The sequence below is a fragment of the Bos mutus genome, chromosome 20 (assembly GCF_027580195.1).
Source record: "Bos mutus isolate GX-2022 chromosome 20, NWIPB_WYAK_1.1, whole genome shotgun sequence".
Lineage (NCBI taxonomy): Eukaryota > Metazoa > Chordata > Mammalia > Artiodactyla > Bovidae > Bos > Bos mutus.
The window spans coordinates 28,128,966-28,154,085 of record NC_091636.1 but is presented as its reverse complement, the minus strand read 5'-3'; the positions used below and the strand labels follow the sequence as shown (position 1 = coordinate 28,154,085).

Genomic DNA, 25,120 nt, shown 5'->3' with positions numbered 1-25,120 from the left:
GAAAAAAATTAGTATCATTTACAAGAGTATCAAAAACACAAGTATCTGGGAATAAATTTAATGAAAAATGATACAGTCTACACCAAAAACTCTAAAACACTGCTTAGACAAGTGAAAGGAGACAAAAATAATGGGAAGGTATTACTTCCTACTTGTTTATTTCCCAGAGTACAAGCCCTTTCTTCCATGAAGCAAGTGAGGTGTGAGTAGTTCTCAAGCATTATTTACATAGGCAACACCACCCCGCTCCAGTACTCTTGCCTGGAAAATCCCATAGACAGAGGAGCCTGGTGGGCTGCAGTCCATAGGGTTGCTAAGAGTCAGACACGACTGAGCGACTTCACTTTCACTTTTCACTTTTCACGCATTGGAGAAGGAAATGGCAACCCACTCCAGTGTTCTTGCCTGGAGAACTCCAGGGACGGCGGGGCCTGGTGGGCTGCCGTCTTTGGGGTCGCACAGAGTCGGACACGACTGAAGTGACTTAGCAGTCATTTGTTTACTAAGAGCCTTCATTAGTCATTTTATTATTTATATTAGAGTTTGAAAGTCATTCTATTATTTGGAAGCTTTTCACTAATTCATATTACTAAGACAAATATATTAGTGAAATTTAAATTGTCCATTCAGCAAGGATTTACAGTCTCATGCTTTCAAAAGTTTTTATACATTTAAAACTAAGAGTGAAAAAGTGGAAGTACACATCATAATAGTCATCTAAAATAGGTTCAAGCTTACCTTGTGGATGGGTTGTCTCTGAGACTTCAAGAGATTCTAGGGAAGTTAGAGTGAGAAGCAATTCCTGTTCTATTGCACTCAGCTCACACTGGCTTATGCAGCACTTGGTGAAAGACGCCCTGAACGGCTCAAGAGCTGGGCGGATGTTTTCAATAAAACCCCTGCTGTGGTTCAAGTGGAGTTCAATGTGCTGTGCAGCTGAGAAAACCTCTGTTAGAAACCTCAGCATCTCCTGATCCACAGCATGGGTATTAGTCACATGAACTTCCAGAAGGGGAATCTTGTACTGCTTTGAAGGAAGGTTCCAATAGCCAGTGTTGATGGCTGGTGGTGCATTGAGTCGCATGTTCTGAAAATTCTGAATGATTTCATGTTTTTCATCTAAACTCTGCTTCCATTCACTCTCAAGTTCAAAGGCAGCAGCATAGTCCTGCTCTATAGTTGGTGCCTGGGATTTGTCGAAAATTCTTTCCAAGGGCGTATCTGTTTTGAATAATCTATTTCCATTTATGGAGACCTGGATGCTCCTCAACAATAACAGGCTTTCTGGGTGGTCAAAAAAATACTGTAACTTAAGCACATCCAAACACAGGGTTCTCCCATGAAGGAATTGCAAAATGAAAGGAGAACATGCAGCAACAGTGTTGCTTTGATACGCAATCTTTATAGCCAAAGCTAGCAAATGTTTTGAAGCCAGTGAAAGGTAATTTTGCGGAGATAATTGCCATATCAACCTGAAAAATTGCATCATCTCTGAAATTTCTGGATGATGCTTCAGATAGTCGTCATTTTCAGATATATTCTCCAGTGTCTCTTTATTATCGACCAAGAGAAGCAAATGGGATACAATTTTTGGCCCTGCCTTTGTTGAAGGATGGCGGGAGACACAGTTCAAAAAATTGGCATAGGGATAGATAACCATCAAGGTTGAGTTGATTCGTTTCAAATAATGAAGTCCCAAATCTTGGTCTTCTTGCCTATCAGAATCCAGGAGTTCGGTCAGCCTCATTCCAGCAAGGAATTCTTGAAATGCAGGATTTAAAAACTGATAGACTGGCCTCAGTCTCTGGGCTGTGAATTTGCTCATCAGGTACATGGCTAGATCTTCCTCTTCACCAATCCCTGCTTCTATGAGGTCCTCATCACTAAACTCAAAGCAAGATGAAAAAAACCCTTTCAAGGCTAGATCACCGCAGGAGGACACAGTTGCTTTGAGAAGGTCAGCTTCGGTTTTGTGCTTTAAGAAAAGGCATTCCATATAGGACTCGAAAACAGCCACACTATCAAAGGACCGATGAAAACGATTCTGAAGCCAACTAGCACGGACTGCTGCTACAAACAAGGGAGTTTTCTGAATTCCCTGCCAAGTTTGATTCATTCCAAAGTCAACCATCAACTTTCGCAGACGGGTCAAATCACCTGGAAAGAGCTTCCGTAATATAGAAATAGTATTATAGAAAGGAAACGCCTTAATCTCTATGATTGTATCCAGGTATCGGCGGATGTTCTTGGCCCTATTTGTACGGACAGTGATCACCAAGCAGGTCCTTGACAAGTGTTTTTTTTGAATCATCCTTGCTATGACTTGGGGGACTGAGCACATTTCTTTGTAGTCATCCAAAAGGAATAACACCTGGTTCTTTAACTGCTGGATGATGTTCCTTAGGCCCATTTCAGTAACAGATAGCTTTGTCTCTAAGAGTTGGTCATGAATGACACTGGCCAGCCCCTGCTCCGGTCTAGTAGAGCCAAGAGAGAGACAGAAAACCAGCCGGAACCTGTTTAACAAGGGACAGCGTCCTGATGCCCACAGATGAGCTATTTTCTTCAGGAGGATGGTCTTTCCACTCCCAGCTTCACCCTCCACACACATGACAGAGCTCAAGTTAGCAAAGACTTCAGGCGACACCACAGGCTCTTGCACAGGATTGGTGATGTGTTTCAAAGCAAAGGACAGATCACAATCCAGCCACTGGTCAGTGGCTAGACAGGAAGAGATCTCAAGCAAAGACATGTGGCAGAAAGGAGCACTGGTATAGACTTTTCTCAGGCGCTCACTCAGGCTCTCTGCCTCCTGAAACCACTGGGCTTCACCCTGGGCCACCTCTGTGGAGAAAAGCAAGGAGGCACAGTTATAAACAAATATTCCTGTTATCCCCTACATACGGGACTTCCCTAGCAGTCTAGTGGTTAAGCCTCCATGCTTCCACTGCAGGGCGTGCAGGTTCAACCCCTGGTTGGGGAACTGATATCCCACATGCTGTGTAGTTGGGCCACAAATAAATAAATAATATAATAAAATCCTCTATATACAAAGATATGTATACATTCATATAATCCCACGTGCTACCTCCAAATCCTTACCTGGCACTATAGAACTAACTGCTGTTGACTCTTCAAGATTGCTTTCATTTGTGGTTTCCTTTGAAAAGAAAATTCTCTATTAAGTTAACATCTATGTAAGTGGGTGGGGCCTCAACTTGCAATCAGAAACCAGACATTTTCTAAACACAAGCCACCCTCAAGTGTTTATGCCAGTTGCAGGGAGGAGTGCTACAAATATGAAATAATAAGTGATCTGCAAACACATGCAAGTGTATGCTTCTGTATGGTACCCAAACAGTGCATCCCTTGGGTGACATGAGCAGTGATTACTGACCAGGTGATTAGAATCACAGTGTCAAGAGCAAGATGGACCCTCCAGAAACTATTCAGTGTAGCTTCTGATCTCAGTTATTAAAAGTATTTTAAATATTACATACCTGGGATATAGGGAGATTAAGTTTCTTCTTTTAAAAGTAAGTTCTTTAAGGGAGGTGGGGGGAGATGAGCAAAATTGGTGGAAGGGATTAAGAGATACAAAAGTTAAAGTGAAAGTGAAGTCGCTTAGTCATATCCGACTCTTTGCGACCCCGTGTACTGTAGCCCACCAGGCTCGTCTGTCCATGGGATTCTCCAGGCAAGAATACTGGAGTGGGTTGCCATTTCCTTCTCCAGGGGATCTTCCCGACCCAGGGATCGAACCCAGGTCTCCCACATTGCAGGCAGACGCTTTAACATCTGAGCCACCAGGGAAGCCCTAAGAGACACAAACTTCCAGGTGTAAAATAAGTAAGTCACAGAGATGGAATGTACATCAAAGGGAAAATAGTCAATAATACTATAATAACTTTTTATGATGCAGACAGTAACTAGACTTATGGTAGTAATCATTTTGTAATGTACAGAAATATCTAATACTATGTAGTATACCTGGAATTAATATTGTAAATCACATATACATCAATAAAATAAAAACAGCTATTTCTATACCCCCAAATGTTTTCCTTCAATTTCATTTTTGGTTCACAAATGTAAAAGATGAGTCAAATGAATGGCAAATTACTCTGTTTTCTTTTTCATGGGATGACAATATACTTAATATACAGCCTCAAATAAGGGGTGTGTGTGTGTGTGTTAAATTGGTAGTGGCTAATATTCCAGAGAAATATATAGAATTTCTTAGTTTAAAGGGGTCAGCCTATTAATCTGACCATTAATTGTCAGATTGGTTGGTCATTTGCATTTGTAAAAGAAACATATCTTCCCAGCTTTGAGAAAAGCCAACTAGCAAGTCAGACCTTACTGCCCTCCAAATGAAGATCACTGATGGGATCTAGGTAGCCTGGATGCTAATCAAACTCTTAGGTCCAAACAAGTCTGGGCACCAAAGTAGAAGGGACTGACTCTACATTTCATGAAGCTAGGTATTATGTTGTGTTTAATGTAGTATCCCCATCTGTAAGTAGCTCTTAATGGATGCTTAACAGATATTGGCAGAATTTATTGACTGATTTATTTATGATGGATCTTCCCTGTAGCTCAGATGGTAAAGAATCTGCCTGCAATGCAGGAGACCCAGATTAATCCCTGGGTCGGGAAGATTCTCTGGAGAAGGGAATGGCAATCCGTATTCTTGCCTGGAGAATCCCATGGACAGAGGAGACTGGCAGGCTACAATTCATGGGGTCACAAAGAGTTGGACATGACTGAGCGACTGACACTACTTATTTATGATGAGTAGTTCCTGCTCAAAACGGTTCTTAATCACATGATCACACACTCTGAAAATAAACAAGGCTGCATTCGATACCGTTAACTCAGAAAGTTCATCGTGGCTCTGAAGGTCTGGAATTGCTTCTGCAGAGGACTTCACACTCTGGAGAAACTGACAACTAAGCACATAAGTTACAAGTTACAGAGATAGTTGTATGCAATGAAACCTTTGCTTTAGGTTTTCAAAAACACTGTCAGAGTTTTAGTGGCAAAGATTAAGTATAAAATTAACATTTCCTGTGAGTCTGTCAGTGTCTTTATCAAGCAAGGCATGTAGACTGTGGCTCCTGGGAGCAGAGATGTAAATGGCTCATAAAGTAATGGTGGGGATAACCAGCCAATTTGGTGGAGTGGGAGCATATTTAACACTCATCCATGAAACCAACTAAAATGAACCTAGTGGAAAGAAAATACAGACAACAACTCCATCTATGGATTCTGGGACAACGACAACAAAAAGGACATGAGCAGGAAAAAAATGGTGAAACACATGTAAACACCTGGAGTTGACTGTAATGTACCAGTGTTGTTTTTTTAAATTTTAACAAATATACCAGGGTAATGTAAGATGTTAGTACTAGAGGAAACTGAGTATGGGAATACAGGAACACTCTGTATTATCTTTTCACCTTTTCTCTAAATCTAAAAATACCCCCAAATAAAAAGCTTATTTCAGAAAAAAAAAACCTCCATCAATATGAAGATTAGAGAATGGCCCTAAAAACAATTTGCTAGACATCATGAAATTGGAACATACGATACTTTCTAAATTCAGTTATGATGTTTGCCTGAAGAACCCAGGAAGAAAATTCTACAGAGTTCTATTGACAATCATTAACTCAGATAAATGAGAACTATAAATGTGAGTAGGTAAATGATAAAACTAGAAACAACTCTCTCCGCTTATTTTTATGCTGCTGAATTACAGGAAAGCAGGAGATAAAGCAAGAGGACACATTTTTATTTTCCTAGATGAATGACTTGGAGATGAGCCCAGGAATAGAAGGGCAGCTATAGAAAAACCTAATAGGACTTTAAATGCTTCTGTCCAAGGTGACTGTGCAGATAAACCCATCAAGGGAAAGCACTCTGAAGGAAGGTAAAATGCAGACTTTTCTCTACAAATAAAGCCAATGAATTTAGCTGCCAGCAGACTAGTACAACAAGAAATGTTAAAGGAAGTTCTTCTTAAGTTCCTTCTTAAAAGGAAAATCATAACAGATGGAAACTTGGTTTTACCCAAAGGAATGAAGTGTTCCAGGAATGGTAACTCATTGGGTAAATATAAACTATGCTTTCTCTCTTTCTAAAATGTATTTAAAAGATAATTATTTACAACAAAGATATAACACTACATTGTGAGATTTAGAATACATGTGAAGTAGAATATATGGTAACAATAGTACAGAGAATAGGAAGGGGAAAATAGAAGTATACTATTGGTTCATACATTATATGTCAATTGTTCTAAAATTATTTGAAGATGACTGTGATTTGTTAAATGTGCATTATGTAGATTATAGAGCAGGCACTAAAAAGATAAAGTTGTACAGCTAAAAAGCCAACTATGGAGATAAAATGGAATATTGAAAAATACTCAAATGCAAGTCAGGAAAAGAAGAAACAAACAAGAGATGGATAAATAGAAAACAAATAGCAAAATAGTAGATTAAAATCCAACCATATCAATGATTCTATTAAATGTAAATGTTCTAAACACTCCCAGTAGGAAGCAGATATTGGGGAATCTCTTGGTGCTCCAGTGGTTAGGACTCCTTGCTCTCACTGCCAGGGCCCTGGTTAGGGAACTAAGATCCCACAAGCTGTACAGCACAGCCAAAAAACTCAAACAAACAACAATAACAACAAAAAAAGAAAGCAGATGTTGTCAGACTATTAAAAAAGCAAGACCCACCTATGCTGTCTACAAGAAATTCACTTTAAAGTTACAGGTTAAAAGTAAAATTATTTTGGGAATTCCTTGGTGGTCCAGTGGTTAGGACTCCATTCTCTCTGGGTTTGATCTCTGGTCTGGTAACTAAGATCCCTCACGTTGTACGCCGCAGCCAAAAAAAAAAAAAAAAGATTTCAAAAAATATAGAATCACGCAAAAACCAAAAGCTGGAGTGGCTACAGAATATTAACATCAGATAAAGACTCACGAACAAGGAGTACCAAGAGAGATAAAGAGGATATTTCATATACTTTCTGAATAAGAAAGAGGAAAGGGTAAAGAATACACAAGATATGTTTCTGAAGAAAAAGAGCAAGGAAACTATGTGGGAAAATACGAAAATATATTCAACATTATTAGTAATTAGATTGACAAAAATTGGGGCAATACTAAGTTAGTGAGGGAGCAGACAGAATGGAAACCAGTGAGAATATAAATCAGTACAGCCACTTAGGAAAAAGTTTTGCATAAAAGAGTAAAGTTGAATGTGTACATCGTATTACTTTGCAATTCCATGGCTGGTTATGTATCCTAGAGGAATATGAGCACTGGAAATTATGTCCAAGAAGGTTCATAGAGGCATTATTTGAATTGCAACATTCTGAAAACAACCCAGATGTTGAATCTAGAAGGATAAATTTTATATTCATAAAACAATATACTATATAGCAACAAGAACAAGTAAATTGCAACTCTAACATAATTATGAATGAGTCTCAAAAACGTTATGGAGTAAAACAAGTCAGTCATCACAGAAGAACCATGCAGTATCCTTCCATTTATTTAAACTTATAGAACAGGCAAAGTTAAGTATGTTTAATGATACATATGTAGCTGGTGAAACCATTTGGAGTAGAAGGAACAATTAACACAAATTTCAGAATTGGTGGTGGTTTCATCACTAAGTCGTGTCTGACTCTTGCAATCCCATGGACAGTGGAGCCTGGCAGGCTTTTCCAGGCAAGAATACTGGAGTGGGTTGCCTTTTCCTTCTCCAGGGGATCTTCCCAACCCAGGGATCGAACCTGGGTCTCCTGCATTGCAGGCAGAACTGAGGCAACAGGGAAGCCTTCTGGATTAGAGGGACAAGGATATAATCAGAACTTGGAAGATAGGCACACACTAGCCTTCTAAGGACTTGATAATATTCAGTTCTTAACTTTAGTGGTAGGTTCATTGGTTTCTTTAATTTTCCTTTAAGTCCCACATGCTTATTTAAGGGCATCCTAGTTTGCAATTTTAAAAGAGAGGCAAAAGAGTCAAGCCTCACTCAGAGGACCAAAAAACAAAAACAATAACAAAACAAACAAAAAAGGCAGAGGAGAAATAAAAAGCTTCACAAAAAGGAAATGACAGAGTTGGGAAAAGGTCCTAAATACAATCAGACTGTATCCTAGTTTATTTTTCCAAAAACTAAGAAGACCATCTCCACTGTTTAACAATTTACTAAATACTAAATCCAAATAAAGAAAAATGCAACTACTTCTGTAAAAACACCTTCAAAACTATATCTCTTGAGAATCTTAGATAGAAGCATTTAAGACCTATTTGTATTAATATTTATTTCTAGAAGAGCATTTACTAATTACAAAGTGAAAACAACAAAATGTCTTCTTATAGTTGAACATTTTTGAAGAGTTTGGTGAGTGAGAAATAAGCCCTCCAAAATGTTAAAGAGCTACAGAAAACAAATATTTAAAAATAGCCATTTCTTCATGAAATTTTATTTTATTTTATTTTATTTTTCATGAAATTTTAGGACACTGGAAACAAAGAGAAAATCCTAAATGCCTCCAGAATGGGAAGAAGTAATAAAAAGATTAAGAATTAGAAAGACATGGAACTTCAACAGCAATACTGGAAGTTATTAGAAAAGGCAGCAATGTCTCTACAATTTGGAATTAAAATGATTTCCAACCTTGAATTCCATACCTAGCTAAACTACCAAACGAGCATGAGAAAATATATATAAATATTCAGATATATGCATTAAGTGGAAGCTAAAACATGCATTTCTTATGCAGTCTTTCCCAGGGATCTGTGGGGGAGTATTTCAAAGTGAGTGAATAAGTCAAGAAAAGGATAACAACAGATCCTGGAAACACAGGAGAGAGGCAATAGGAATCTCTAGGATGACTTGAAGAACAATCCTAGGATCCTAGGGTAACTTCAGGACAAAGAGTTCATATTGAAGCAGGTCAGAGACTTCATGACAGCCTCTTTAAGAAAATGAAAATAGTGGGCTATATTATAAGTATGAATGATCGGAGAGGAGATTTAAACATTTGGGAGAATTTGAAGATGAACTGGTGCTAAATACATTTTAAAAACTAGGCAAATGACTATATTTTTTAAAAAGGAAAATAACAGGTATTGGTGAGATGGAGAAACTGAAATACACACATATATATACACATGTACAATTACATATATCTCAGTCATAAAAAAGAATGAAGTACTGATACATGCTACACCATGAATGAACCTCAAAACACTGCTAAGTAAAGTCAGAGACAAAAGATATTATACGCTTCCATTTACATAAAATATCCAAGAGGGTAAATCTATAGCAGCAGAAAACTAAAGCTCTCAGGAAATAGGGTGTACTGGGGGAGACAGGAATGACTGCTTCACGGGTACAGAGTTCTCTTTTGGAATAACGAAATGTTTTGGATTTAGTGGAGGTGATCGCACAACACTCTTCATGTCCTAAATGCTACTGGGTTGTGCACTTTAAAATAGTTTATGTGTGAATTAAGGGGAAAAAGTAAGCAAACATACTGATAAAACAGTTGTCACTCCCTACAAAAACTGGAAGTTGTACAGGGAGAGAAAAAAGTTATTTACCACAAAGCTCCGTTTATGAAGTCATGATAACATAGACAGTGATGTGAAAACGATGACTGAAGCAAAACTGCACTGTAATATTGTGAGAGGAGGGCCAGACGGGAAGGGGGTTGCGAAAGCAATGGAATGAAAGAAAGGAGGACTCCTCCCTTACTGTAAGAATGAGACAGGTGGGCAAAGACTTAATCAGAATATAAAATGAGGGGGAAATTCCTAGAATACATCCAGATTCGTAGATACTAAGCATCCATTCCACTTACTTGGGAAAAAATTTGGCATGTTCTTCTAATGGGTCATCACCTTCTTTCCAATCATGCAAATATCCTCCACAGGAATAACACTGGACAATGTCCGATTTACCTAGAAGTGAGGAAATTCCATCAGTGCCACAGGCCGATGTATTTGTCAAGTGACACAGATTAACCATATTAGCAAAACCCAACTTACACTTTCTATCAGATTTTGTGACAAAGTCACAACTTTGTGTAACGGTGAGGAAATATTCTAACTAGGGCTCTTCTCGCACCAGTGGGATCATGAGCAAGTACCACTGAATGTTCCTATGTACCATGCACACTGATCAAACCCTGTCCCTGTCCCCTCTTCATTCAATGGGGCAAGAGATTTGCAAATCAGAATGTGGAATTGAAGCTCCATGAAGGAGGAGGTTTTTGCTTGTTTTGCTCCCCAATGAATCTCATGGACCTAGAACAGTGATTAGCACTTATTATGCACTTTATAAGTTATCTGTTCAATGAATAAATCAGAAAGAATACATCTGGAGCTCAGGAAAATATGAGCAAATATAGCCACTCTCATGTAAGTAAGATCGTGAAGAATCAGACACCTCTTACTATAGGTTTATTCCACTAGAAATAGGATCAAGTCTTCATGTGAGATTCTATTTTTTGGAAGGAAATTAGCATTTGGATCTACCAAAGCACTGAACTAGAAACATCCTAGTTTCTAAGAGGGCTTCCACGGTAGCTCAGGTGATAAAGAATCCGCCTGCAATGCATTAGACCCTGGTTGGATTCCTGGGTCAGGAAGAGCCACTGGAGAAGGGACAGGCTACCCACTCCAGTAGTCCTGGGCTTTCCTGGTGGCTCAGCTGGGAATCCGCTCAGTAAAGAATCCGCTGCAACGTGGGAGACCAGGGTTCGATTCCTGGGTTGAGAAGATCCCCTGGAGAAGGGAACAGCTACCCACGCTAGTAAGATGATGGAACATTCCTCATCTTCCTTCTCCTCTTGGACTCCTGCAGTCATTATAAAGCCAGAGCATAGGAAAATCTCCCTTTGTGTCTGTACAGAAATAGGAGGTCCTAGAGCTTGCGATATCCCCAAAGGGTAAGATGACTAGGACTTGTGGGTGAGGAGGAGTTCAAAAGGAAGAGGGTGAGGACACTGCTAGGCAGAAGGTCCTTGAGCAAGGCTGCCACGGGGAAACGAGAACAGAGAGAGCAAGAAGAAAGCGGGGAGCACTAACTCTCCAAGTGCTTGAGATACTGAGCCATTAAGATTTTTGTACCAATGGAACATGTCTGTTAGTTCAAGTGAACACTACACTCCCCTGCTCTGTACTCTGTGGTATTCATGACTTCACCCCACCGCAGAAGTTCCCCCATGGACGTTCACTGTAATTGAGCATGTGTGTTTGGTGTGGAGAAGGTCAGCAAGGTCCCCAGAAAGGATACAGTATCATTTCACCTTTCTATACCGCAGGCAGAGGTGAAGTTGAGGGGAACCCCCCACTTTCTTTGCAAATGACAACGTGGGACTCCTGATGACCAGTAGCTAAAGAGAGAATACTATGAACCGATGGCAGATTCTCCATGCTTAGGAATTATAAGAAGGAATGTCCTGACTTTCTCTTCCAAGGAGAGTGTGGCAAAGACCCTCTATCCAGGGGAATTCTCCGCTGGTCCAGTGGCTAAGACCCCGTGCTCCCAATGCAGAGGGCCTGGTCAGGGACCTAGGTCCCACATGACTCATCTAAAGAGCTCCTGTGCTGCAGCTAAAGATACTGCATGCCACAACGAAGAGCCAAGATCCCACAGTCAGATAAATATATATTTTTTAAAAGACCACTATCCACACTCCTAGATATCTCTCAATCTTCCTTAGTAACAGAAACTCCAATTTTCAGCTGGGCACATTGCTACCTGGAAGAAAAAAAAAATTGAATGTCCCAGCTCCTCTGCTATGTAGGTATGGACATCTGACTGCTGGGCTCTGGTTCAAGAGTGAGGGACTCAGAGTCATGTGACAGTTTCCAGAGGAGTCGGGGTAGAGAGTAAAGTGTACCAAGGCATGATAATTATTCCCAACAGAATACTTGTATTTGTTTTTAGCCCAGACCTTAAGTTTTCAAGGCTGGGGCTTTACTACCTAAAGGAGGTGTGGAGAATTGGGAGGGGATTTATGATACAGAAAGGAAAAAGAATATGTGAGGAATAATGAGAAGTAGGGATTTTTGAGCCTAGTTAAATACAAGCCCAGGATCATAAAGTGCATGTGGGGCTTCAGTGGGCAGCAACGCAAGAGCTTGGGGGCAAACTGCTGGCTCACCTGTGTAGAAAAAACCTGCTTTGGCCAGAGCTGCTGCTCCCACTGGGTACGACGGGTGCCAAGACTTGAAAGACTGCAGGAGGAGTTCTTCATTAACAAATGAAGAACTGTTGCTGCCACTGCAACAGACTGGAATAAAAGACATATGGTGAGACTAGCAAGCTTTGATACTGCTACTATCAGTGTTTGAGTTATCCTTAATGGCAACCCATTCCAGTACTCTTGCCTAGAAAATCTCATGGACGGAGGAACCTGGTGTCCATGGGGTCGCAAAGAGTCGGACATGACTGAGCGACTTCACTTTCTTTCTTTCTTTCTTTGTGTTCACAGATAGAACAGTATGTTTGAGCTTGTTTCAATACAATTGAAGGAGGGGGTTAGAAAAGGAGAAACAAAACCAGACTGACCACGTGTTAAATTGTTGAAACAGAATGGTGGATACATGGTGGGGATTTGCTATGGTCTTATTTCTGTATACATTTTTTAATAATAAAATATTTTCAAATTATCTTTTCATTGTAGAGCATGAGAATAAAGCAAGAGTAAGCTAGAGCAGCTTCTCTTCCTCCCCAAGTTAGTATCAAGACTTGAGAAAGGCAAATCTTTCTGCCCCCTAAAAAGGAGGCAGATTTATTTCTTGCCCTTGGGTGTCAGCTGTATGGGGGTGGTCTCCATTAGACTTTCCACATTGGTCCTAGAGTTTGGTTCTTGTCTTCTGCACCCCTTGAGGATTTGAAAACCAACTTATGTGTCTATTAAATATGGTAACAAAAGTAGATACTGCAAAATTCCTTAAGATGAAAGCTTGTTTCAGTATGACATCTAATCCCAGGATTCCGGCTTTCACTTCATTTTTAATTGGAATGTGACTTACTGTGCTGGAAAAACCTCAGTCTTCTCCAGTGTGTCTCCTTTACTCTCACACTACCGTCACATTCACAATACTTCTGATACTTTCCCACCCAGCTATTCTCTGCACCACCAGCTGGGTGTCCTACAATTTACTCTGACACTATCTACTTAGTAGTACTAGATCCTACAGAATAAAGGCTCAATCACATAAGACTGCTCCCACTCCACTTCATTCGATGCAGTGGCTCACAGAACCCAGGGAAATATTTATATTTGTTTAGCAAAGGACGTGATCAAGGGTACAGATGAGCTGGGGGCTTTCTAGGTGGTGCTACTAGTAAAGAACCCGCCTGTCAATGCCGGAGACATAAGAGATGCAGGTTCGATCCCTGGGTTGGGAAGATCCCCTAGAGGAGGGCATGGCAACCTACTGCAGTATTCTTGCCTGGAGAATCTCATGGACAGAGGAGCCTGGTGGGCCACAGCCCATAGTGTGGCAAAGACGCAGACATGACTGCAGTGACTTGGCATGCACACGTGCACAGATGAACTGGCTCACAGAGATCTGGGAGCTTCCGTCGCCACGGAGTTGGGATGTGTCACATTTACAGTGTGGTTGTGTTCACACACCCAAAGGCTCCTGGATCCACAAACTACTGGGATTTTTATGGAGGCGTCCTCACATCAGATCAGATCAGATCAGATCAGTCGCTCAGTCCTGTCCGACTCTTTGGAACCCATGAATTGCAGCACGCCAGGCCTCCCTGTCCATCACCAACTCCCGGAGTTCACTCAGACTCACGTCCATTGAGTCAGTGATGCCATCCAGCCTCTCATCCTCGTCCCCTTCTCCTCCTGCCCCCAATCCCTCCCAGCATCAGAGTCTTTTCCAATGAGTCAACTCTTTGCATGAGGTGGCCAAATTACTGGAGTTTCAGCTTTAGCATCATTCCTTCCAAAGAAATCCCAGGGCTGATCTCCTTCAGAATGGACTGGTTGGATCTCCTTGCAGTCCAAGGGACTCTCAAGAGTCTTCTCCAACACCACAGTTCAAAAGCATCAATTCTTCGGCGCTCAGCCTTCTTCACAGTCCAACTCTCACATCCATACATGACAACAGGAAAAACCACAGCCTTGACTAGACGGACCTTTGTTGGCAAAGTAATGTCTCTGCTTTTGAATATGCTATCTAGGTTGGTCGAAACTTTCCTTCCAAGGAGTAAGCGTCTTTTAATTTCATGGCTGCAGTCAGCATGATCAATCATTAACTCAATTTATATCCCCTTTCCCCGCTATGAAGAAAAGGGGGTAGGGCTGAAAATTCCAAGCTTCTAATCATAACTTGTTCCGCCCAGTGACCAACCTCCAACCAAGAGCCCACCCAGAGTCACCACATCAGAAACCAAAAGTGCTCTTAGTGCTCTTACCACTTAGGGGTTTACAAGGGTTTTAGGAGCCCTGTATCAGGGACAGTGTCAAAGATCAAATATTAGAACAAGAGATGCTCCTCATGATCTTATCACTTAGGAAATTACATGGGTTTTAGGAGCTCTGTGAAAACATTGGCTTAAAACTCAACATTCAGAAAACTTAAGACCATGGCATCCGGTCCCATCACTTGATGGCAAACAGATGGGGAAACAATGGAAACAATGACAGACTTTATTTTTCTAGGCTCCAAAATCACTGCAAATGGTGACTACAGCCATGAAATAAAAAGACGCTTGCTCTTTGGAAGAAAAGTTATGACCAACCTAGACAGCATGTTTAAAAGCAGAGACATTACTTTGCCAACAAAGGTCTGTCTAGTCAAAGCTATGGTTTTTCCAGTAGTCATATATGGATGTGAGAATTGGACTATAAAGAAAGCTGAGTGCTGAAGAATTGATGCTTTTGAACTGTGGTGTTGGAGAAGACTCTTGAGAGTCCCTTGGACTGCAATAAGATCCAGCCAATCCATCCTAAAGGAAATCAGTCTTGAATATTCATTGGAAGGACTGATGCTGAAGCTGAAACTCCAATACTTTGGCTACCTGATGCAAAGAACTGACTCATTCGAAAAGACCCTGATGCTGGGAAAGATTGAAGGCAGGAGGAGAAGGGGACGACAGAGGATGAGGTGGTTGGATAGCATCACTGACTCAATGGACATGAGTTTGAGTAAACTTCAGGAGTTGGTGAGGGACAGGGAGGCCTGGCATGCTGCAGGTCCATGGAGTCTCAAAGACTTGGACATGACTGAGTGACTGAACTGAACTGAACTGAGGAGCTCTGTGCCAGGAATTGGGGGCAGAGATCAACATTTATTTTCTATTATTTCACATTTAATTTCTTAATAGACACTGATCCATTTAAGAATGTTTTCAAAACCATTTTATCCAGAAACATTAATTGTTTTAAGGGAAATTCAATTAAGGACCCAACCCTGATATATTTCCCTATGTTCATTTATGTTAAAAAATTAAGTCACCCCAGGAGACCAAGAAACTCTAATGAAATGGTTTTTTAAAAAATTACCATGGCACCACAAAATGAGGAGGAAAATGGAAAGGTTAGGGGGAAAAAAGCAAAAGAAATAAACAACTAGAGCTTTTCTAAATATGTCTGAGTCTTTACCTGATGCCACAGATAAATCTCTCTTGACCCAGGAATTCAGAAAATGTTCTCCCTGAAGAAAATGAAAATTCAAGCTATTATATAAACTAATGTGCATAAAATAAATAAGCCACAAGTATCTAACGTACATATCCAATATTCTACAGTGAATATATCCAATAAAATTATATATATATTGGATATATTCACTATTAGTCAGTTCAGTCGCTCAGTCGTGTCCGACTCTTTGCGACCCCAGGGACAGTAGCCTAACAGGCTCTGCCATCCATGGGATTTTCCAGGCAAGAATACTGGACTGGGCTGTCATTTCCTTCTGTAGGGGATCTTCCCAACCCAGGGATCGAACCAGGCCTCCTGCATTGCAGACAGACACTTTACTGTCTGAGCATAGATCGACTGTACCTGAATCTAAAAAAATTCAAGTTACTGATTTGAAGTATACAACTATCTATGAACAAAAATTAAAAGAACTCCCTCCTCCACCCCCTGCCTGTAAATTAAGAGTTTAATTGAATTGAATGGCAGAGTTGTTAGAGAATTATTCCTTTAATTATTATTTCTATTAATATTGACATTTTTTACACAGTGTAATGGGAAAAGAAAACCTGTGAATATTTATACTCAACAAGAAGCCTTTTCTGGGTCAGTTTTTCCAGAGATCTAACTCAAAAGCTAAGTTACAATAAGATATCACAGAGGTCCTTAGACTAATGAGGAAGGTATGAGATATAGGAAAGAAACCGGATTCAGAAGGATGGTTAAGTGTTGAGTAACTGATTCTTCTCTGAAAATTGCACCCAGATTTCTCTCTGAAGAAACACTTCTGCCGCTGCAGGGTTCTCATCTGAGTCATGTTAGCCAATAAATCCAGCCCTCTGCGCTTTTTTTTTTTTGCATAAGCCTGTGTAAGATGGGTCTTCCCAACACCTGCCACTAGGGAAGTCACATGATAGAGCATAGCGTAACCGTCTCTGAGGCTTACTGTGGGTAGCGTCCTGTGGTCTGAATGTCTCATGAGAACACTGGAAGCTGGAGGAACTGACCTCAGTCCAAGAGGAGAGAACTACCAGGAAGGCAGACCATTCTAAGACTCTAGTTGACCGAAAGAACGTGCTTCTCTTCCACCCGCCCAATGAGAGGTAGGGGAATGGAATAAAGGAGGAAGAAAGAAGGAGAGGCCGTGACAAAAGAGGGGTGTACGCTCCTCATTCTAACTAGTTTACAAAATTTTTATAAATTACCATGATGCCAAATAGATAACTAATAAGAACCTACTGTATAGCTCAGGGAACTCTACTCAGTGCTTCGTGGTGACCTAAACGGGAAGGAAATACAAAAAGGAGGGGTTATATGTACAGTGCTTCCCACATGGTACTAGTGGTAAAGAACCCACCTGCCAATGCAGGAGATATTAGAGATGTGGGTTCGATCCCTGGCTTGGGAATATCCCCTAGAGAAGGAAATGGCAACCCACTCCAGTATTCTTGCCTGGAGAATCCCATGAACAGAGTAGCCTGATGGGCTACAGTCCATCAGAGTTGTACACGACTAAGCGACTTAGCTCACAGCATATGTATACATAGAGCTGACTCACTTTGCTGTACAGCAGAAACTAACACAACATTGTAAAGCAAGTACACGCCAATAAAAATTAATTAAAAAGAATAATAAATTACCGTGACGTCAACAAATCCCTTGTAGCTTTGAATATACTGGGTAATTTCCTCTAAGGATTTCTTACTTTGAAGAAATTCACATCTATAATTAACAAACAAACAAAATTAAAGTGTACCCTGATACTGTGATAGAGATATCCTGTATCTTTATAACTGCAGTGACACAAAAAACATCCGTTAAAACTTATTGCATTGTGTACTTTACATTCTTTTTTACTTTGATAAAACTGTCAAAAAAGTTACCCCAAAATTTATGACAGTTATCTTTATTATCATATAATTACTATTTCCATTAATGACAACATGTGTAATAATGCAAAACTAAATCTTCAGATTATCTTTTCTCCTGAAACAAAACATAATACAATCAAAGAGATGGATTTATAACAATATATAGATTGGAGGTGTTTTGTTAAGTTAAACTACAGTGACGAACTAGTTCCTATGCTTACATAAAAGTTACTGGCGGTAAAGGTAACAAACCATAATAAATTTCATCTATTGAAAAACATATATACTACTTAAAAATATACAATGGAAATTGATAGAATTTTTTAAAAAGAGCATATTGAATACACTTAAAAAACACATTCCTTTCCACAAAACAGAAGCAATTTTTACTTTTTAAAAATCTCTTTCTTACAAATTTAAGCTTCCTTTCTAGTGATGTCAGAGTAACAAGAGGGCTGAGAGTCAAGAGGCTAGAGTGTTAGTTCCACTTCTGCCACTCATGGGGAAGAGATAAACCTTTATATTTTTTCTGTCATACCACCTCCCCTGCCAAAGTGGTCAATCTCACCAGTGTTCTCTTGAACAGATGTGAGAAAGTGAACTCCATTAGATGAGTCATACATCGCTCTAGGGCCATCTCCCTGGGCCACTGAGGTCCCCAGTTTTTAGGTGTACAGATCCTTCCAAGGAGCGCCCTAAATCCCCACACAACTCAAATCCATACATAACCCGAATCTGCACACAATCCACATAGCACATGAGGGATGGGGCCTTTCCACATGCTTAGAGTGGGTTGAGAAGGAGCTCAATACATACTACTTCTTTTAAAAACACAATAAAAATCATTTTATTTATTTACAATGATTTAGTACACCGAGTGGGCTTTCCTGGTAGCTCAGACGGTAAAGAATCTGCCTGCAATGTGGAAGACCTGGGTTCGATCCCTGGGTTGGGAAGCTCCCCTGGAGAAGGGAATGGCAACCCACTCCAGTATTCTTGCCTGGGAAATCCCACAGACAGTGGAACCTGGCAGGCTACAGTTGATGGGGTTGAAAAGAGTTGGGCAGGACTGAGCAACTAACACACACACAGTACACTGAGTACTAACATTTTAAATTGTAGGAATATACCCAGACATTGTGTCCATAGTTTATAAAAGCAGCAACAAAGCAAAAACTGATGCTCAGAGACTTCCTAATGGTCCAGTGGTTAAGAATCCACCTTGCAATGCAGGGGACACAGGTTCTGTCCCTGGTCAGGGAACTAACATCTCATATGCTACAGAGCAACAAAGCCCAAGCACCTCAACTACTGAGCCCATGCACCAACACTAGAGAGTCCATGGGCAAAGGAAAGATCCCGAATGATGTAACAAAGATAACATGTGCCACAACGAAGACCCGAAGCAGCCACTAGATAAATATATATTTTTTAAAATGATGCCCAAACAGTTAAGGTTAGGGCACAATCAACAAGAAATTGGAGGAGTCTTAGTTCTAATTCCAGCTCTGAAATACACTGGCTAACCATATACTCATGGTGACAAACAGGTGAAAGGTGAAATGGTCATATAATACATGGTAGTTTTTACAAGGCATTTGCTGCATATACTTTGTTATAATGCTTACAACAACCAACCATCTATGGATTATCATTTTTTTTTTTTTTTGCACACGAGATGCAGAGGTTCAGTAACATGGCTAGGGTCTGGGTGTTAGGAAGCAGCGTTGTGCACCTCCGAGCCTCTGCGCTCTGCCCTCCTCTCTGCAGCAGCAGACCTTAGCTCCCTCCCGACCTGGGGCTGAGCTCAGGACTCACATCCTCCCCCGATGCTCCTCACCTTTCCCTAGGCTGTACATCAGAGAAGGCGTATGAGGGCCACCCAACACAGAATGTGCAGCTCTGGTTGGTGCTCGGCCACCGCATGAGGGTCTGTGTGGATGGTGCTGCTGGGAGTCGCCCAGTGTATAGCCCAGGGCCCTAAGGATAAGTGAAGCTGAGACAGGTGCCCCAGAGCCAGGACTGATGTTCACTCGGCACAGACCCATGTGGGGCACTGCCAACGCTAAGTATGATTGGCTGGGTGTCTGTCTTTGATTCATCAACGAACCAGAATGACATTCAAAGTATTTAACCATCTGGGGAGCTCCCTGGTGGTCCAGTGGTTAAGATTCTCTGTTTTCACTGCAGAGGATGCAGGTTTGATCCCTGATCAGGTAAGCCCTGAAGCATGGCCAAAAAGTAATCAATATTTACCCATCTGGCTTCATGCATCCCTATAACTGTTTCATCTGCTTGTCAGGAAGAGCTCCCCTCCCTTTCTCTTTCCTCTCCATCTCTCTCTCCCCCAATCCCTTCCCTTCTTTGTTCTCTTCCTCCCTCCCACCCCCTCACTTTCTTTACAACTTTAAAAGAAATACATTTGTTTCCCAGAATTTAAACAAGATAGAAGCGAACAAAGTAAAATGTGAAAAATCCCTCTCCACCTCATCTCCTAACAAACCCAAACCTTAAGATATCAATTGTTTGATTTGTATTATTTTAACTTTTTCCTCTGTATATTTCAAACAAGTCCAGATACTACACATTTATATTGCTTTTTTTCTTACTGAACAGATCAGACATCCTTCCATTTCTGTGAGCCTGGCTGTCTGTGTGAAAGATGACATATAATGCTAAACAACAGCCCAGTTTTTTTTTGCGGTGGACCTAAGATCTAACCAGCAACTTCTTTGCATGTGGTAGGTGCATGACAAGTATGATAAATTAAATGAGCCAAAGCCCACTGCAGATCCAATTATTAGATTACAGGAAATACAGGAAGTAGAGAAACATGTTAGATGACACCAGAAAAACATTCCGCCAGACCCAGGGGAGGAAGTTTTACAGGACAGACTACACGGCTCCTTTCATGAGAAAGTGACAAGAAAAAGTCAGGGAGGAGGAAATCTGTAAACTAAAAATCTTGAGATATCAACCAAATGTAATGTATGGACCCTGTTTGCATCCTACTTCAAATCAGTAAAGAAAGTAAACAGTAAAGAGAGAGGGGATGTGGACATTTGAACACGGCCTCAGATATTTGATGTGATTGAGGAATGACTGCTAATCCTCTTTAGGAGGCAGAATAATACTATGGTTATGTTTTTAAAAAATATTCTTGCATTTTAGAGTTATATGCTAAAATATCAACAAGTGACATTATATAATATCTGAGATTTGCTTTAAAATAATCTAGTTATTTTTATTTCTGGGGAAAAGTATGTGAGAGATGAATGAAATATGATTTGGCCATGTGTTGATAAATGGTCTCTATACTTGCATATGAAAATTTCCAGAATGAAAGTTTTAAAAATTTTAAAGGAATGAATGTGTATTTGGTAGATAAAGTCATGTAGAGAATACTAGTAAATGTAACATTAGAAATAATTTTTAAAACATGTTTTCTAAACAGAGAATTCAAGACCACTGTAATAATCAAAACTCTTACTGAGTTTTTGAAATACAATGTTTACATTTGGTATATATTCAGCAGTACATGAAACCATTTGTAATGCTGTTTTAAACATTGTTTTATACAATTTTACATTATCGCAATACAAATTATCCATATTTATTAAGGCAGATTCTGAAACTTCTACTTGGCAAATCATGTCTTAGTATTTTGGATAATAAAACAATATTAAGAAATTATTTTAAAATTATATAATTAAAAAATTTCACAGTGTCATCAGGGCTTTCTTGCTTGAATAAATTCTGGAGCATTCTTATTTAGGAAGGAGAAAGGTCAAAACTGAAGGTTCTGCTCTGGGAAGGTGATGCTTTAGTTTTGCTTTGTCTTAAAAAAAATTACAAGCAAAAAATATTTATCTACTTACTTAGGGAACCACTTGGCATGTTCCTTCCAGGGGTCGTCATCGTCTTCCCAATTTCCCAAACATCCACCACAGGAAAAGCACTGGACAGTGTCGTGTTTACCTACATAGGAAGCAAGACACTTAGATGGCCTGGCAACAGCACCGTGGGGTCGTCCAGAAGGGCTGTCTGCAAGCTGACTGCCCTGCGCATAGATGAGACATGCTCCATCACGCCTGCGCATTCACACTCTCATCTGGCTGAATCCCCACCCACAGTCCCACTGCCCTCAGTGACCATTTCTGAAGCCTGAACCTCACCTCTCAGCGGCGGCCATACTTGACACACACTCCGAGCTGTTGGACTCAACATGCCCACGGAAGCAATGGGAAAGCAGAGGACCCTGTACTCACGAAGTAAAGCGCAGAAGACTTAAGCTGTAGCATTGCTATGAAATTTCTGTGGAAACGTGGGCATAGTTTTTTCCACTTTTGAGATGTATGTTCGACAAGTATATTTTTCTTTTTTGACAACTGTTTTTAGGGGAGTTACAAAAGGATCAACTTTCAAAACTAAGAGGAAAACCAACTTGCGGTTTAGGCCTTTTGAGATATAAATAGTACACAAACTGGTAGGCAAATTAAAGTCAAACTACAAACCAGAACCGCTGTGAACATGACAGAAAGACGTGGTTTTTCTGCGTTTTCTCTGCTTCCGTCTCTTGGTCAATCAGGACATTAACTATAATATCTTGAAGAAATATGTGATAAGTGCACTGTGACATCTGGGGAATCCTATACTAAAAATCTTTTAAATTTTCTTCTTTACATCCAACTTGAGTAACACTATCAATATGAATTTCTTCAAGCTTCTGCTATTAATTAACAATAATAGTAGCAATTAACATATCATATATCCAACATATGAAAGTGTTGGTTGCTCAGTCATGTCCAAGTCTTTGCGACCTCATGGACTGTAGCCCCCCAGGCTCCTCTGTCCATGGGATTCTCCAGGCAAGAATACTGGAGTGGTTGCCATTTCCTTCTCCAGGGGATCTTCCTGACCCAGGGGTCGAATCTGGGTCTCCCGCATTGCAGGCAGACTACCGCTGAGCCACCAGGGAAGCATGTACTGTGAGTCAAGTGCTGTGCAGTGTACCTGAGGTGGAATGTAAACACTTTGTTTCTTTTTTTAAACTTTATTTTATATTGGAGTACAGTCGCTCCCTGGTGGCTCAGATGGTAAAGAATCCGCCTGCAATGCAGGAGACCTGGGTTTGATCCCTGGGTTGAGAAGATCCCCTGGAGGAGGGTATAGCAACCCACTCCAGCATTCTTGCCTGGAGAATCCCATGGACAGAGGAGCCTGGCGGGCTACAGTCCATGGGGTCGCAAAGAGTCAGACAGGACTAAGTGACTAAGCACAGCACATAGTCGATTAACAATGTTGTGAGTTTCAGGTGGACAGCAAAGGGACTCAGCCATACATGTATACGTATTCATTCTTCCCCAAACTGCCCTCCCATCCAGGCTGCCACATAACATTGAGCAGAGTTCCCTGTGCTATACAGTAGGTCTTTGTTGGCTATCCTCAGGCACGTTTCTTAAACTCTTTGGGCCTCAGTGACATTAGCTGTGAAATGGGGGAAAGGACAAATCTCTTGGATCAGTGTAAGTGCTGGATCCGTGCCTGATGGTGGTGGTGGGCCTAGCATCGAGTAGGTGCTCAGTAAATGATAGCCGTATGTATTAATCAGTATTCTCACTCAGATCTGTCATGACATTTATCACGTGGCTAGGACAACTCAAACAACGTACAGTTTACTTCAGTATTCTTGCCTGGAGAACTCCGTGGACAGAGGAGACTGGTGGGCCCCTGTCCACAGGGTCACAAAGAGGTGGACATGACTGAGTGACAGCACACCCAGTTTTCTGAAATGCAACTTGACCTATATGTTATAATTAAACTTAAGGTTAAACACACACACACACCAAAACCCTCCAATACTGCAGCAATTAAAAGAACAATCACTTAAGAATTTAAAAGAATCAGAGAACAATCCTTTAAGAGCAGTAAAAGGTGGATGGGTAAGAAGGAGACTAGGGTCAGGCTGACCTCACGATTTATTTTCAGGGCCTTAGAAATCCAGTCAAGTATTATCTAACGTCCAAAATTTTAGAAAAAGTCACTTTCTTATTTTGCATATATTTTTGGTAAACTGACGTGTTGTATTAAAGCTAAAGTAAAATTACTGAAGTTGAATCTTGAGAAAATAGATGTTCCTAGTATAACATGTTGACCAAGTGAGGAAAGATTTACAAAATACTGCAACGGAGCAAAATATTGCAACCGAACCTAAGCTTAATTCCAGTGAAATATTTCAGAAAATGATTTCAAATTACCTGTAAAGACAAAGCCAGCAGCTGAGAGCTCCCTTGGGGACGTCCCTTGGGCATAAAATGGCCAGTTCTTGAAGGATTCGAGTCTGGCCTTCTCTTCTTGGTATCTGGCTTTGTCGTCCCTCAACGTATTCTCTGGCTTCTGAACTCTTACATCATACTTGGCAATGTTACCAACATCTTTACCCAGAAGGAACTCACAGTCTGGATGGAACTTCTTGTGGTGTTCCATGGGGGTATTCTGGAGGCTAGTACCGAAGAGGATTAAGCTACAGCAGAAGCACTGAATGCCAGATTTTGTGCCAGTTAAATAAAACCCGGCCTCTGCCATCTCCTGGGGCGTCCACGACCTGAAGGTGTTATAGGTCACAAAAGTCTTTAACCTTTTTGCTTCACTACGCATTTGTGAATTAAAGCCTTTTTGCATTTTTTCCCTGTCTCTGTGCTCTTTTTCTTCTATTTCTTTTACAAATTGAAGTGCATTTACACCTAGAAAAGCAGACATCTCTGGGAGCAAAGCATAATCAAACTGTGAAATCCTCTCCTCAGGGGCTTTCTCCTGGGTGGCCATTTTCTGAAAAGGGAAAAAAAGAGGTTCATGAACATTGTCACTTGGTTTACTAGTCCTGAGATTTGTTTAAGCCCTTTATTTTTTTGTTTTGCTGGTTATACCATATTTCTTTTTAATTGGAGGATAATTGCTTTACAATGTTGTGTTAGTTTCTGATGTACAACAACAGACTGTAGTCCACCAGTCTCGTCTGTCCATGGGATTCTCCAGGCAAGAATACTGGAGTGGGTTGCCATTTCCTTCTCCAGGGGTTCTTCCTGACCCAGGGATCGAACCTGGGTCTTCTGCACTGCAGGCAGATTCTTTGCCATCTAAGCCACCAGGGAAGCCCATACAACAATGTGGATATATCCCCTCCCTCTGGAGCTTCCCTCCCACTCCCCCCACCATCCCGTCCCTCTAGGTCATTCCAGAGCGCCAAGCTGAGCTCCCTGCGCTCTACAGCTTCTCAACAGTGCCTGCTTTACACGCGGCAGCACGTGTATGCCAATGCTACTCTCAGTTCGTCCCACCGTCTCCTTCCCCTGCTGTGTTTCAGCCCTTTACTCTTTTCTTCTGAATTACAGTGCTCTTCTGCTTATAACTTAGTCTAATTCAGAGAAAATATGCTAGTAGGTCTGTAACAGCAGACCTTTATCCTGCCTTCAACAGTAAGGTCACCTATGGAGTCCTAGTAGTATCATAGTATCAATCGTCACTTAAGATAAAAGGATCAG

The 25,120-nt window shown here is 40.8% G+C and overlaps 1 protein-coding gene across 2 annotated transcripts in view; it reads right to left on the bottom strand.

The window, feature by feature from the left end:
- The window catches only part of LOC102285488 (general transcription factor IIH subunit 2), an 85,336-nt gene that overhangs the window by 15,790 nt on the left and 44,426 nt on the right, over positions 1 to 25,120 (bottom strand). Inside the window, exons 5-13 of one of the 2 annotated variants that reach the window (XM_070357560.1) lie at positions 23,837 to 24,407; positions 21,458 to 21,557; positions 17,349 to 17,430; positions 15,673 to 15,724; positions 12,205 to 12,333; positions 9,895 to 9,994; positions 4,871 to 4,952; positions 3,103 to 3,160; positions 739 to 2,844 (exon numbers count right to left, since the gene is read on the bottom strand). In XM_070357560.1, the coding sequence (XP_070213661.1) occupies positions 739 to 2,844; positions 3,103 to 3,160; positions 4,871 to 4,952; positions 9,895 to 9,994; positions 12,205 to 12,333; positions 15,673 to 15,724; positions 17,349 to 17,430; positions 21,458 to 21,557; positions 23,837 to 24,407 (3,280 nt within the window). Of the gene's footprint in view, positions 1 to 738; positions 2,845 to 3,102; positions 3,161 to 4,870; positions 4,953 to 9,894; positions 9,995 to 12,204; positions 12,334 to 15,672; positions 15,725 to 17,348; positions 17,431 to 21,457; positions 21,558 to 23,836; positions 24,408 to 25,120 lie in introns of those variants that run through there. The other variant, XM_070357567.1, reaches the window with a different exon arrangement.